The sequence below is a fragment of the Hemibagrus wyckioides genome, linkage group LG29, assembly GCF_019097595.1.
Source record: "Hemibagrus wyckioides isolate EC202008001 linkage group LG29, SWU_Hwy_1.0, whole genome shotgun sequence".
NCBI lineage: Eukaryota > Metazoa > Chordata > Actinopteri > Siluriformes > Bagridae > Hemibagrus > Hemibagrus wyckioides.
In genome coordinates, this window is record NC_080738.1 from 15,653,639 (window position 1) to 15,669,146 (window position 15,508).

Here is a 15,508-nt window from a genome sequence, read left to right on the forward strand (position 1 = left end):
ATCTTGCTGTAGTCGTGACCATAGAGGTACACACACACACACACATACACATACACAGGATGCTACGTTGCTTTTCTCTACCATGAAGGGGCCCCCAGCGGAGGGTCGTTTCCAGGGTAACGCCTTTCTCTCTATGACCTTTCAGCGTCCTCCACCACAGCAAGGTTCTCTAGAAAAGATGTGTGGAGATCCGTGTGTGTGTGTGCGTAAATAAATTATATCTAAATAATTTATCATTTACTGTATACATAATTTAAAAATATGTTTTATGTTAATTATGAGAAAAAAACATGTTAAGCAGTAATTACATATTAATAACGGAATATTAATTAGTCGAAGAAATGCTGAATTACAGTATAGTGAAGTTTGTGGACCGTGAGAACCTTTGGGTGTGTGTGTCGTGTGAAATAGTGTGGGGGGTAAAAAGGTTGATGGAGTTTGTGCTGAAACAAAGGAAAGTTGGCGACACACAGCTGCGTTTCTGAAATAGAAACCCTGTACGATGATGAGGTTTTGGAGTGTGATGTTCATCCAGAGAGGGAGTGAAGTGTCTTGGGACATATCTGCTGGCAAACAGGCACGTGTGTGTGTGTGTGTCTCCCCACACGGCTGTGTGTTTCCGCTCGCCTGCAGCACATCAAAGTCTATCTGCAGAGCAGGAGATAAACGCTGCTGCTCTCCTGTTTGTGTGTGTGTATGTGTGTGTGTGTGTGTGTATATATGTCTTAGTGTGCGTGTACGCACATTGCAGTGTTGCTTGTCTGCCAGTAAACCTTTGTGTTTTCAGTCCAGGTGGCGAAGGATATTTTGTGTGTGTGTGTGTGAGAGAGTTAAATGCTTTCTTATGCCCTTGTATAAGTCCATTCCTCGTCATTACACGATTTATTTTCCTTGACCCTCAGAGCGAGAACTCCGGGTCCTATTTCTGGTCAGTGATTGGTTTAAATTCCTCATGCCAGTTCTTGTTCCTGGTTTGATTTGATCTGCATGACCAATCAGCACCTGCTAACCTTTATGCCTTGTTACGGAGGATCTTAGCTTCGCATTTTAGCGTGGAAACTCTGACATACAAAATTTTCCCACGTAAATATGCCACATGAGCCAAACTGACGTATGAGGAGCAATCAACACTAGCTGTCAGATAGCTCCGCCCCCTTTCTTCCATCCCACGTAGTAATCTCTTGATCATTGAATTTTTATTTCTCCATTGATTCCTCGCTTCCTGTCCCAATAAACACGCCAGGTATTGTATGTGCGCCTTGTGTTCCTGTTTTTTTAATAACATTAGTTAATTAAAATATTTTCAGTAAAAAACTGTCCACTAATAGGCAAAAAAATGTTTTTTTTCTTATCGGACAAATGAGCAAAGAAGGTGTGATGGAGATTAAAATGTCCCACATTATAAATAATTCAAACTGTAATAATAAATCATGTTAATATGTATATAATGTCTGATGTTTTAGCGTTAGCTTTATTAGGCTGATGGAGGACGAAAAAACAAGTGAGACGTTTCAATGTTTTCAACATGACCGCTTTATCTTTCGATCTCCTGCGAGACTTCACACCTTTTAGCTTCTCTTCAGGTTTCCCAGACTCAACGCAAACATGTCGTCATCATCATCACATAATAATAACGATGAAGATCGTGCTCCTCTCTCACTCGACGCTTCACATACTTCATACAGAGATTAGTAAACTCCATCAGAGTCCTCTCTGACTGGATATCAGGTGGAGTGACGGTCTAGACCGTGTTGTCAGTCAGGCCTGTTGATGTTTGTGCGCTTTAGTTCTCTCCGTTCCCACAAGACATCTGGAAACGTTTGGATTTCCGAACTGCACACACACCTACGTTAGTGGTATAAAGATGATCGGAGCGAGCTTTCGGAGCGTTCGCCGACGCAGCGTCTGCTGTGGTTCTGAGCAGAGACACTTGAGCGTTCCCACACTTCTCTCTTCCCGTTCTGGAGCTGTCCTGACAATGAGGGCCAGTGTGTGTCCTTCAGACGTTTTAGAAAGCCCGTCTTACCTTTTTCCCGTCGCGCTCAAAGAGGCTCCTGTTCTCCCGATAGAGAAAGAGAGTGAAGTGTATGTGAGAATCGAGTATCCCTGGTTTATTTTAGGAGGTATAGACAGAGACGGGCGCCTAGGAGTGAAGATACTCACTCTCTCTCTCAGACACACACACACACTCTTGCACAGACCTTGTGTGTGAATACTGTACACATTCAATGTATACATTGATAAAACTAACACTGAACTCTCTTTCCCTTAGATTTATCAGAATAGCTTTATAGTGTGTGTGTGTCTTTCTGTAACGCTGCTGTCTGTACAAATACCTTTTATGGAATAAACCAAAAACTCTCCTCCAGTAGACAGATCCAATTACAGTTATACTATGATTATTTATTTATTTTTGCCAAAATGGCCGACGGTCCTAGCTACCATACAAGATTCCTCCAGCCATTTTCACTCGTTTAGTCGTTCCTATAAAAGATGTTCGAGCGAATAGTCATTTTTATTGCGCTTTCCTTTACACGCATCGCAAACCCAGCTAAAAACCTTCCTCTCTATTAACTTTAGTTCCTGTTTGACCTCATTTGCTCGTTATAAAGCAGAATAGCTGTGGTCTCATGCATTCCTGGTTGTAACAATAATATAAAGTGCGTTTTAACATCTTCATACACTATATTGGCAAAAGTTTTGGGACGTCTGCCTTCACACGCACATGAATGTAATATGGAGTCGTCCCACCCTTTGTAGCTATAAAAGCTTCAACTCTTCTGGGAAGGCTTTCCACAAGGTTTAGGAGTGTGTTTATGGGAATTTTTGACCATTCCACTAGAAGCGTGGTCATTTGTGAGGTCAGGCACTGATGTTGTGATGACGAGAAGAACTGGCTCGCAGTCTCCGCTCTAATTCATCCCAAAGGTGTTCTATGGGGTTGAGGTCAGGTCAGTCAAGTTCCTCCACACCAAACTCTCTCATCCATGTCTTTATGGACCTTGTTTTGGTCACTGGTATGCAGTCATGTTGGAACAGGATGGGGTCATCCCCAAACTGTTCACACAAAGCATGAAATGTCTTGGTATGAAGCTGAAGCATTAAGAGTTCCTTTCACTGGAACTAAGGGGCTGGGTTTGACCCCTGAAAAACAACACCTGAATTCAATGATCTGGACGGGTGTCCCAAAACTTTTGGCAATGTAGCAAGATGTTTGTAGACACTCGAGCATCACGCTCGTATATGCTTACTGAACATCCCGGTCCTGATTTATTTAAAGTTTGGGGAAGGACATGACAATCAGGGGTGCACATACTTTTGCTCATATAGTGTATGTTTACAGTAGATTGTTTATATGTTGTGTTACGAACCTCAAAACAACCCAGACAGGCTGCACACACCCATGAGGAACACTAGTTGCAATTGACGTGACAGATATTTATTTATTTATGTATTTTTCAATCAGGTAACCCAATTAGGTGTTTTTATCAATCAGGAACCACAACCCAATGTCCTTATACTGACAGTCCCTTCATTTTAAAAGGCTTCAATCCAAACCTCAGTAACTCCAAAGCCTATAAATATAAACCCAAACCATGCTCTCTGACTCCTAATGTCTAGACATAACGTTATCGGTCATGGTTAAACAGCGTCCTGCCCGTAGGAACGTCTCAGTCGTTAAAGGTCCATTCAGAATCTCTCTCTCTCTCAATAGCAGAATAAGGGACCGTAGAAAATGACTGTCTTTTATTCTTTGCTTCTTGCTCCCTCATCGGCCTTTTCCATAATCACGCTGTTGTTGTGCAGGTTTTATGGTATGTCGCTAGTGTGTATAACTGATTATAAGCCCTTGTCTAGATATTTCTCATCCTGCTCCTGTTAAACGTGTTTGTGTAAAGAAGATATTGACTTTCTGAGCCTGCTTCCTCTTTGTAATGCTTAATTAGGAATCTCCACGAAGCGCACACACACACACACACGAGTCGAGAGTGTGTTTCCTGTCTAAAAGAGTCACATAACATCTTAACACGCTCCATGAAGACGGCGCATCTGATAACAACGTGCCTGTTTAATACCCCGCTGTGTTCGCCTCCGAAATCCAGGACACAAAGAGAGGAGTGTGCTGTATTGTCCTTTTCTTTTAGGTTCCCTCCCTTTCTCTCTCTCTCTCTCTCTCTCTCTCGTTTATTCCCCTCCCCCTCCTCCCTTTCTCTTGTTCATTTGGTTCCACATATTTTCTGCGTAACCGGAGCCTGTTCTTTATCTCCTGATTGGATGGCTGTAACTCAAACCTTGACTTGGTAGTGATGTAAAAAAAAAAAAAAAAACACACACAGGTCTGAGATCAGTTATCTTCACAGAGATTCAAATAAGGATCTCAGATCAGCGAGAGGTGTAGAACACGTGTAACCCACGTTGAGAGAATAATTCAGGCTGCTTTCCAGCGAGCAGTACTTCCAGGATTTCACGATTTTGCCATCTCATAAATGAAAGGATCTCACGCTTGTCATTTTGCCAACTCGTGTTTTTCTGCACAGGCTGCTTTGCAAATTTTTTTTTGAAAGAAAGCCACAGCAAAAATCAAGTGTTTGTGGCCACAACAATCACAAAAACCAACCCTGAGATCCTGCAGGAACTGAGTGAAAAATGACTGCAGTATTCACGCACTTTCATGATCTTTTGAAGGACGAGTTTCGCTTCCTTTTAGGGAAATCCAAGATATGCAAGTTGCTTGTAGGTATGTCTCGTCCATCCAGCATCTCTCTCTCTCTCTCTCTCAATCTCCTGCCTGTCACAGTTTCCTCAGACTTCTTTCATTCCTAAAGTTGGAGCTTGGTGTTAGACGTGTCTGAACCGGTGTATACAAATTTCTTGTGATGATTATTCGGTCATGCTCATCACAGTGGCAGATTAACCAGAGACACCAACCATCTCTTTAGCTATCTTTTACACCCTGATGTGTCTATACTCACTTAACTATACGATAAATTGCAACCAGATTTTCCCCTTTTTTCATTTTGAGCAGAACAAAGGAAGTAAAGAAGGTAGAAACTGGAGCTGAGTGGGGAATTCAAGAAATGTCGGACCACGCTAAGTCTAATCCTAGAGAATGGTTTTGTTTTGTCACTTCACCTGATTTGTAGTGATTTAAGAAAGTTTAAATGCTGTTTGCCACTGAAATCACAGCTTCATATTATATTTTGTTGCTTACACACACACACACACACACACACGTGCTGTCCTGATTGGCCGCACTCTCGTGGCTGTCTCTTCTTGCATGCCAGAAGCTGGAGCCCCAAAATTATAGCTTTAATTATTTGCTTTAACTTTTTAATGTCACATGATTCCCGGATTTTTATGGTTACTTTTATCCATCTTTATATAACACAGAAGAGTTATCTCACAAGCGAGAAGCATCCCGTTAAACATCATAATGCCAAAATGGCTACCATCTTCCTTTCTCATTTACCGCCGTCTCACTTCGTTTGTCATCTATTTGACCAGCAACCTACTGGATCTGTTGATTTCATTTCCGTCTTGTTTTCTGTAGTAACTCAAGTGAAAACAAATCTTTGCCATGCAACATCAGCAACAGAGACCGCTGTGTTAAAAAACGGATGGCTGTGATGTCGTCTTTTTCCCAGCCAGCATGTGAACGCAGCGTGAGGAAGGGACGTGAGGGACGTGAGCGAGAGAAAAGCATTGCACTGCGATGTTGTGTTTTTTCCAGCCAGCATGTAAACACATTATAAAGCGCAGGAGAGACCTGCGGGAGAGACGTGCGGAAGGGACGTGAGGGAGAGACGTGATGGAGGTGCACGTGATCCCTCACCCACCTGCTCCTGCTCCTCCGTCTTTCTTGGACACAGCTGGGATGTGTTCTTCTGAAAATACTCAGCCGTTTGGCTCGGCTCTCTCGGACATGAGCAAATGATTCGAGCGTTAGTGTTTGATGAACAGAAGGAACTGAGCAGCTGATCTCCATCGAGCTTCATCGACGGTCAGCGGCGAGACGAGCGAACACGAATTAAATTCACTTTCGGAGAAAACTGCAGTTAAATGAAACGTTTTCGGCCTGCGTGCGACGGTATCACGCTGTCAGGTCACCACAGGAAAGCTAACGTTTATTATGAACTTCAGAAAAATTCATCTCCACAGGATCTGTATGAATCTGTTAGCAGGTCACGTGACCGTGTAGCTCACCCTATGCTAGTGATTTATCTTAAAAGCCCAGTATCGCCTCTCGGGCAAAGCATTTAAATCATCATCAGTGTTTTTATTGTTCGATTTTAGTGCACTTTCCAAGAAGATCAGAAGAAAACAAGTAGATCTTATATGATGGATAAAGAGCTGCTGTTCTGAAGAGGAACAAACCGATGATGTAAATAATTTTGTGTAAAGAAAGACTGCATCTGTATCTGCAGCTCTTGGATGTTTACAGATTACTGAAAGGGAAAAGGTTTTTAGTTTGAGGTTCCCATCCTCGGCGTGTCTGATTCCCTGCGATCGTTTCATCCGTCCCCTCGATCCACTGCAAGATGTTCTGCTCAGGAAGAGCGTTTCCGTACACCGACAACAACTCGGGGCAAGACGCAGAGACACGGCTCGGACTCGCTCGCACAAACAGAAACATCTGGAAGCACTCAGACGGTGGGTAGAGAGGGAGAGAGAGAGGGAGAGGTGTAAACGTGTCTAGAGAGTAAAACAGGATCAGATGTGCTGCAGCGCTCGCAGTCGTGCCAAAGAAAGGAAAGGTCGTGAGTTTGATCATGTTTGCTCAACAATTGTTGCCGTTCTCCGAGGTCTCGTTCTCACGATCTTACATTAGTTTTTTTTTTCCTTTCTGTTTTTGTCTTCCTCGACCGTCACATTTATGGGTTTTTTGGGTCAAGGTTCGACCTTCGCCGTCATGTGGTTCAGTAGAGCTCTCACTTTAGCAGTCCTGGAAGTCTGATCATTCACAACCACAGGTTTCTATTCACACACTGGTTATAGCTTATCGTTTCTATAGCAACGGCTTATTCTGAGCGACTCGTACCGTGGACGATTTTCATAATCTAGTTCTGATTAACTAGGTAGATAAAATGTAAATTGAAGTGTGAAGCTGATATCAGTTACGTGTTAATATAATGGCTCTGTTTAACACACCTGATGTGCATTCCTGGACCTTTATTTTCTTTAAGCCTGCTGTATTTTAGTTAAGCAAGAGAAGGTTAACGTCTATATATGTCGTAATTACGACTTCCCAACTCGTAAATACGGGCTTCCCAGGAGGCCTGGAACACACTGGAATAATAAACTGTGTTTGTTCAACTTTCATGGAAGGAGATTCCGGCGATCAAGCTTTAACTGCACGTTATCTGACACGGGTGAGACTTTGAGAAGCCACAAAGCTCAAACGAGTGGAGCTGGAACGAGAAGAAGGAAGAAGGAACGAGTGTTTATAGCTGCTAGGACGATTTGTGGACGTTCCACACTAACTATAAAGAGATGAAAAGGACATTTTAGCTCAGTAAAGTCCTTTACGGATTCTTCAGTCACAATAGAACCAACTAGCGCCAGGTTTCTAGGCTACTTGACAACACCAGACCGGTGTTTAGAACAATTACCCAATGTTGACTGACGTGAATGAAATATAAACCCTCAATGGAAATGAACACGAGTTGATCTACGGAGAATTTTGACGCTCTGTGAGGTTTGTGTGTTCTGACTGGCCTGAGTGTAATAAAGTTTGCGATTGATTTTGTTTCTTAGGATGGACATGCTGTGTTAGATTTGCCCAGGACATGTAAAACACAGCTCTGTGTGTGTGTGTGTGTGTGTGTGTGTGTGCGCGCACGTGTGTGCGCTCATGCACGCTCCACATTCTCAGAAACAGTTTCCCAGTTGTGCAAGTCAGAATCTTTTTGCTGAGAAAGAAACTGGTGTGTTTTTGTGGTCTGAGTTCCTCGAGAGAGAGAGAGAGGGGGGGGGGGGGAGATCTTGTATTCTTATTTTCCCCCCTCCTCACTGACAGCTGTGACTTTTCGGGTCATGCCAAAGTAAGTGTGTGTGTATGTGTGAGTGTGTGGGTTAAGCTTAAGTTATGTGGACAGTGAAATGACCTCATCAGTTCGGTGCTCTTTAACCCAGTGACATGCTGATTAAACGCAGAGCTGTTTGTGTTCTCACTTCACTCTGTGTGTGTGTGTGTGTGTGTGTGTGTGTGTGTGTGTGTGTGTGAGAGAGAGAGATTGAGAGAGGCTCCTGTAGGGTCACTGTTGGTATGTTTTGGATTTGAGTTTCATATCAGAGAACTGTTTCTCTCTCTCTCTCTTTCTCTCTGTCTCTCTTTTTCCCTCTCTCTCTCTCTCTCTCTCTCTCTTTTTCCCTCTCTCTCTCTCTCTCTCTCTCTCTCTCTCTGCTTCTTTGTATCTCTCTTCTCTCTTTCTTTGTACTCTTCTCCCTTTTTCACTCTGTAGTCTGTCTCTCTTACTTTCAATCTCTCTCTCTCTCTCTGTCTCTACACTTGTCCTATCTCTGCCATATAAATATTAGCATCTGGTCTGGAGCTGACATCACACCATCTCTCTCTATCCCTCTCTCACTCACACACACACACACACACACAGCAGCAGCACAGTGGGCGTGGCCTCTACAGGCTACTCTGTGTATGTGTATGGATCCATGTAGCCTGTGAGCTTTGTCTTCATTCTCTACACCTAAACAGGAAATGAACGTGTCTGAAGCTTGCGGGTTCATGACCACTTCCTGTCCTCCTTGTATTTTCTTTTCATTGTGTGTGTGTGTGCGTGTCTGATCTCTGAAGTATCTGATCTCTGACCTCTAATAAATGTTTGTCATTGTCTCCCTCACAGGTCAGGAGTGTGAGGGTTTAGCAGTGAGGCTCTCACCGTGGCCTGACGCTGGAATCGTAAGTTCTGTACACACACACACACACACACGTTTATATATATTTAAACATATTACACATCTTTATTACACATGCACTCTGTGTGTGTGGAGGTGGCCTGAATAATGCATGGCACGTCACAGTTTGCTGAATTAAGTGTAAACCGATAGCATGGGCGGAGGTGCTGTCATTGATGAATTTTTAAAGAGAAAAGGAGAGAGAGATGGTGTGACTGCCACACAAAAGAGAAAGAGAGGGAGAGAGTGAAGAGAGGAGAAAACTATTTTACTATCAGCGTGTATCTAGCCGTGTGTGTAAGTGCTTCTGTGGCCTGCTGTTGGTTGCTTTCACCCACTGATTGACCGATATATTAAACCCGTGCTAATACTCGCCGACTGTTCGTTCGGGTTTTCAGAGCTTGAGAGTGTTGACAGGAAGTGGAGTGTGAGACAGAGGTAAACACAGACACACACACACTCCTGGCCGCAGAGAACAGATGATGTGCTTAGTGTTGTGTGTCATGACTGTAGAGTGTCACTAGAGGGCAGTGTTGTGGAAAATACAGGATACTGTAGGAGAAAGTGATCTGTTAACACCATCTCTGTTTCACTCAACTCAAGTATAACGAAATATTTTCAAATATTTACAATTATTCATTAATAATCACTTTTAATTTATTTATTAGACCTTATAGAGCTGTGTGTTTGCCTGTCTGTAGAGCTTTCTGACTGCTAGTCTATTTGTTTGTTTATTTGTCTGTCTGACTATGGAGCTCTGACTTTTGGTCTGTTGATCTGTTTGTCTACTGAGCTGTTTCTGTCTACATACCTGTCTGTCTGTCTTTATACCTGTCTGTCTGTAAAGCTGTCTGTCTGTCTACTTATGTGTCTATCTTACATACCTGTCTGTCTGTAGAGCTGTCTGTCTTTCTGCACATTTACCTGTCTCTGTCTGTCTACATATCCTTCTGCACATTTACCTGTGTGTAGAGCTGTCTGTCTGTCTGTAGAGCTGTCTACATACCTGTCTGTCTGTGTGTAGAGCTGTCTACATACCTGTCTTTCTCTCTGTAGAGCTGTCTGTCTACATACCTGTCTATCTGTCTATGTACATACCTGTCAGTCTACGCACCTGTCTGTCTGCCAAGTTGTTTGTAGAGCTGTCTTTCTCTCTGTAGAGCTGCCTGTCTACATACCTGTCTGTCTGTAGAGCTGCCTGTCTACATACCTGTCTGTTTGTTTGTAGAGCTGCCTGTCTACATACCTGTCTGTTTGTCTGTAGAGCTGCCTGTCTACATACCTGTCTGTTTGTCTGTAGAGCTGTCTGTCTACATGCCTGTCTGTTTGTCTGTAGAGCTGTCTGTCTACATACCTGTCTGTTTGTCTGTAGAGCTGTCTGTCTACATGCCTCTCTGTTTGTCTGTAGAGCTGCCTGTCTGCATACCTGTTTGTTTGTCTGTAGAGCTGTCTGTCTCTCTGTAGAGCTGTCTGTCTACATACCTGTCTGTCTGCACATTTACTTGTCTGTAGAGCTGTCTGTCTGCTGATCTGTCTGTAGAGCTGTCTGTCTACATACCTGTCTGTTTGACTGTAGAGCTGTATGCTTGTATTGTTATCTGTCTGTCTATAAAGCTTTCTGTCTATCTCTCTCTAATCGGTTTAATGAGCTGTCTGTCTCTCTGCATGCTGTTTGTCTCTGAACCAATTTGTCTATGGATCTGTGTATTGAACAAATGGCTTGACGTTTTGTAACTAGATGTGTATTGCTACATGGCCCATCCTTTTCTATTTATCTGTCTGTTTCTCCATCTGTGTCCCTCCATCATGTCCAGGCAGTTTAACAGCAGTTGAGAGTCTCTATCTGGCAAAGAAACACACTTCCTGCATCGTGTTTAAGGACGTGATGTCAGATTTGTGTCTGAGGAAATCAGCTTGGTCAGCTAGTTTGGTCATTTAATTGTGTTTTGCCCGTGTTGTTCAGTCCAGTTTGTGTAGCAGGACTGAATAAATCCTGAAAGTTTGTACAGTTTGGATCAATAAAACTCTTAAGTATCTGAAGACTTCCTTATCTTTAATTCTCTTTCAAACCTTAATGGGAATGGTGTAGTAGAGAAAGCCTTTAATGGGGCGTTAATGAAGCTAATGAGGGGTGTGTGTCTGTGTGTGTGTGTATATGAGAGAGGTTTAATGGTGTATGAACCTAAACCACTGTCTACATACGCGACACATCCCCCACCTGCTGTCCAACACGATGTGTTCGTTCATTCTGTGCAGCTCTGTTAGCTTCGTATTTGTGTACGCCAGCCTCGGCGTCTACGTCACGCGTCTTATTTTTCCAGCTGTAGTCCCCTTTTGTGATGGAATATCACTCATGCACTCCAGCTGTGTGTGTTCTGCTGCTTTTGTTGACTCTGATTAGTGTGTAGTGTTGCGTTGGGCCGCGTCGCTGATAAAGAAACATGTACACTGTGCGGAACAATGGAGGTTTCGTAGAAACACCTCCGGCCAAAACGACGAGATGAAATGATATCCGGGGCGGTTAGCTAATTGTTTGCTTCTTGCTGTCTATGAAATAATTTCACTGAGCAGGATAAATATTTGTACTTCTTTTATTAAGAATAGATACCATGTTTCTGGTGATGGATGTGTTTCAGTGCTCGCTTGAATGAATTGCTCTGCTGTCTGCTTTACCTTTATTGAGTCGCAATAAAATAAGTCTAGATGCTGTCGTTCCATGCCGTCTGTTTATGACTCTATACATGTAAACAGAAGCGTGATGCTATTAAATTATGACACATAATTCATCACGTAACTCCAAACTGTATCACTCTCGCTTCACTCTGCTCCCAGAGAAACCTTTCCACACCAGTGGAGGTCTTCTGAATTGCTACCTCTCCATTCACATCAGGAACATTTCCTGTTTCCTGTAATCGTGAAGTCTTGCTAACTTGCCTTGCAGTTCCCTGAATGTCTGCTTTCTTCAGATCATTCTGACTCTTGCCTTGTTTAAAGGTGAACACCGTTCCTCGTAGATTTTTTTTTTTCCCCCCACTGTAGCATCACCTAGCCATCATACCACCAGTGTGATCAATCATAAATCTCTCAGCCTGTGGATTTGACAGAGTTTTGTTTCAGCGTGACGATGCTGAATGTGTCTAAAAGCCTCTCTCTCTCTGAACGACTCTTATCCTCTCAGATCGATAGAAAGGCATTGCGCTGACACCGTGGAAAGCAATATTCATAAATAATGAACGTCTCAGCCTTTCACTTCGTCTCTCATTCCTCAGGTTGAAAGAGATTAAAAACCACAGAAACTGAGACCAATTCCACGCTCGAACTTTAACCTAAAGGCAAACGGCCGTCGACCTTGAACACGAGAATTAACTTGAAGTACATTTAAACGCTAATGATGACTCTTAAAACGTGACCTAGCTCTGTGGGGTTTTACATTCAGCTCACAGTATGTTGATGTCTTGCAAAAACATTAGCACAGCTTTTGGTAATTAGCTGAATTTGGAGCTCTTGACTGTCTTCCCAGTACTGTTTTTCCTCCTTCCTCTCATTTGTATCTTCCAGCTCAAACGCTGTCACTCGATCCCACTTATTCTCCTCCTCATCGTCTTTCTCTCAGGCCTCACTTTGAGAGGCGCTAACTGCAGTCGATTCCCGGCGAGTCTGGCCTTTGCGCTGCCATTCGTGTCCTGCTAGACGCTCGGCTGAGCAAAACCGACTGGCTGCATACTGAGCAGGCAGGATACACAGAGCGAGAGGGACTCTCCTGGGAGAAATGGAGGATTATTCTGTGGCATCACACTGGTTATGGGCTGTAGATTTCACTAATGGTGCATATTTTGCTCTTTCCTGACAGACTTCTTTAAACTTCTGAGGTGGAATGAACCGAGAGTCGATTATACAATAAATAATATATTCATTTACCTGCCCATTGGGCAAGTGAAGGCTCCAGTGTATTTGCCCTGACTCATGGTTTAGCTGACCTGATTTAACCCTACAGTATGATAAATGTACTCGAGTTCTATTGGTGGAAATCAACCCATTCAGCTTCATCATGGTTTATGAGAAAGCTTACAGCACCAATAAGTGAGCCAGACGTTTAAAAAGGAAATACATCTGCAATGAGGGAGTCCTTGTATTTTTTGTTGTTGTTGTTATAGTTAAAAAATAGGTCATTGCTTGCTAAACGTTTGTCCTAACATAGGAAGTGTTTGAAGGTAGCCTCATAAATCTGTTCACCAAACACATGGTGAACTTTGTCTAGCTGAACTCTGTACCAATAATAGCAGATCTCTGTGCTTATACGAGGTCCTCAATTCCCTGGTTTTTAGTTCTATCCCAAGCCGCTCATTTACCCCGAACAGCTTTGTGTAAATTCATATTAGTAGAGCATTAGGTCCTGCTGTTTTCCTTTATCATGCAAGGTGATCTGTCTGGTTATTATTCTCAGCCTATTTATAGCAAGCTGGCCTGTTGCCTGGAGCCGAAGTGCCTGATATGGGCCCCGAAACGAAACCCTATTGCACGCGGCAGCAACCCCCTCCTTCCTCGCCCAATGGGGCAAAGTCTTCATCAGCGTCTCCGTATCGGCCCTGATTGCGATTTGCTGATGAATTGGACGATTTGCATATCTCCCACAAGGCTCCGGGGAGTCCCTAACTGTGGGCTAATCAGACTGGAGTGTCTGAGATCACTGCTTTGAGGAGTGATGGGGATATTGAGCAAGATTTGGAGGTAGGAGGAAAGACTGGAAGAGGGGAGGAGAATGGATTACATGCCTCAGAGTGCTGGTGTTATTTTTCTTAATTTACTTGTTGGACTCATTTTATTTGTGCTTTTCTTTCTGAGATATTGGCGTTTCAGTAGCCTTTTCAGCAGACGGTTGAGTGCTTCTATAGCAACTCTGAAGCAATTTCATGGCACTTTTGTCATTTTTTCCCCCACTTAAGATAATTTGTTCGTTTCAGTCCTCTGAATTGTATTGATTCACAAGAAGGTATGATTGCACCCACACTGTTTAGTGCATGTACATTTAGCCTTGTGGGGATGCAGCTTACGATGAATACAGCTTCACCGTGTTCGTGGTTGACCTTCACCCAATTGCTTGGATGACTTAAACTTGCACTAGAGGCTTGTTTGGACAGAAGATAGCCATGTAAGGGCTACTGTAATTGCAGTAATGTGAACAGCATTCACCGCAGTAATGATTTTCATAGTTCGGAGTTTGTCTGTGTGAGATTTCGAACAATGTTAACACCAGACTTCTGCAGGCAGCGTTGGAGAAGAAGCAATATCCTTGATTGTGACTCACTGGAGCCAGCTCATGGCCGGAGACCAGAGTGAGGAGAGCGAGAGACGGAGAGCGAGGGAGGAAAGGGTGGGAGGGGCTTGCAGAGAGGCCGTATGACAAGATGCTGGGAAGAGCAGAGTGTATTGGGGAAAAGAGAGGGAGAGGTAGAGAGTGAGTCAGGAAGCAAGACAGATGAGAGGTGACTGTGAAGAGCATCGCTAGTGCCTGAGTGATAAGTGGAGGGAGGGTGGAATTGGAAGTGGTGCTTTTCTTTCTTTTCTTTTCTGTTTTTTTTATTTTTTTATGTGAAGCAGCAATTACTGGCTGCCGGTTTAGAGATCAGCTTCCCGCTACAAGTGCATCTTCAGACCGTGCCTCGCTACGCAGGTGCTTCGGGTTTCTGCAGGACTTGTTCCGGTCTTGCCGTAGACGAGGCTCTTAGAAAGTTGCAGAAGAGTTGATGAGAACGCAGGAAGATATGGTGGCACCTGCCAACCACTGCAATCACTGAACCCGCTAATCGGAGAAACGTTTCAAGCTTGCCTCGGCTCTCTGATGTGGCTATATGTATTCTATATTTAACCTGTGACTTCTATGGAAGTAATTTCTGAATTGACAGTCCGTCAACGTGAACACATGGTTCAAATCTCACCGCTGTTTAACTCTTGGAAGTTTCTAAAGCGACTTCCAGCTTGCCAAGAGATCTTTTCATCCCTTGGGGTTTTGGATTATATCTCCCCATTCTGGCCGGTCACTCTGGCTCCTGATGAGTGAGTCAATGTGCGGCTGTGGCTGTAGCATCATCTCCTCGCTAATGAAGAGGCTCGGTCGCACAGCCTGCTGCTCGGACCTGCTGTCCTGCAGCCAGACGTCTGAGCACCTGCAGAGGCTGGCTACCGGCTGTCCACCACAGCGTAAGGTAATTCCGACAGGGGTACAAACTGAATCGGGCATAACCTGGTGGTTGTTCCAACTGGTCATACTTCTGTGATCCAGTTTATAGAATTAATTACCATTTTAACACCTTTATTTCCCTATAATGACGCTTAAACACATTTCCAAACACTTGACTGACCAGTCACACAAACGATTGTGCACCATTCACCAAATGCAAGAAGAATTTCTCTGAAATTCTGCCACTGACGGTCCATTACGCTACAGAGTATATCAAATGTACTAAGCTCTAAGAATAATATTGAATTGCAAGTCTGCTTTTATTTGCTTTGTCAGACCGGCCTTTAGACCTTCAGATTGTGGTTTAAGAAGATTTCACATTGAGACCTCTCTGATTTCAGCAAGCAGCGTGGCTGACCT

At 43.6% G+C, this 15,508-nt stretch overlaps 1 protein-coding gene across 2 annotated transcripts in view; it reads left to right on the forward strand.

Moving 5' to 3' along the window:
• Positions 1-15,508, forward strand: part of fbxw7 (F-box and WD repeat domain containing 7) — a 114,306-nt gene that overhangs the window by 10,378 nt on the left and 88,420 nt on the right. The window contains exon 2 of one of the 2 annotated variants that reach the window (XM_058384606.1): positions 8,859-8,914. Coding sequence is in view for 1 of the 2 variants with exons in the window: in XM_058384604.1 (XP_058240587.1) it covers positions 14,973-15,113 (141 nt within the window). In the remaining variant the exon portion in view is untranslated. Of the gene's footprint in view, positions 1-8,858; positions 8,915-14,967; positions 15,114-15,508 lie in introns of those variants that run through there. The other variant, XM_058384604.1, reaches the window with a different exon arrangement.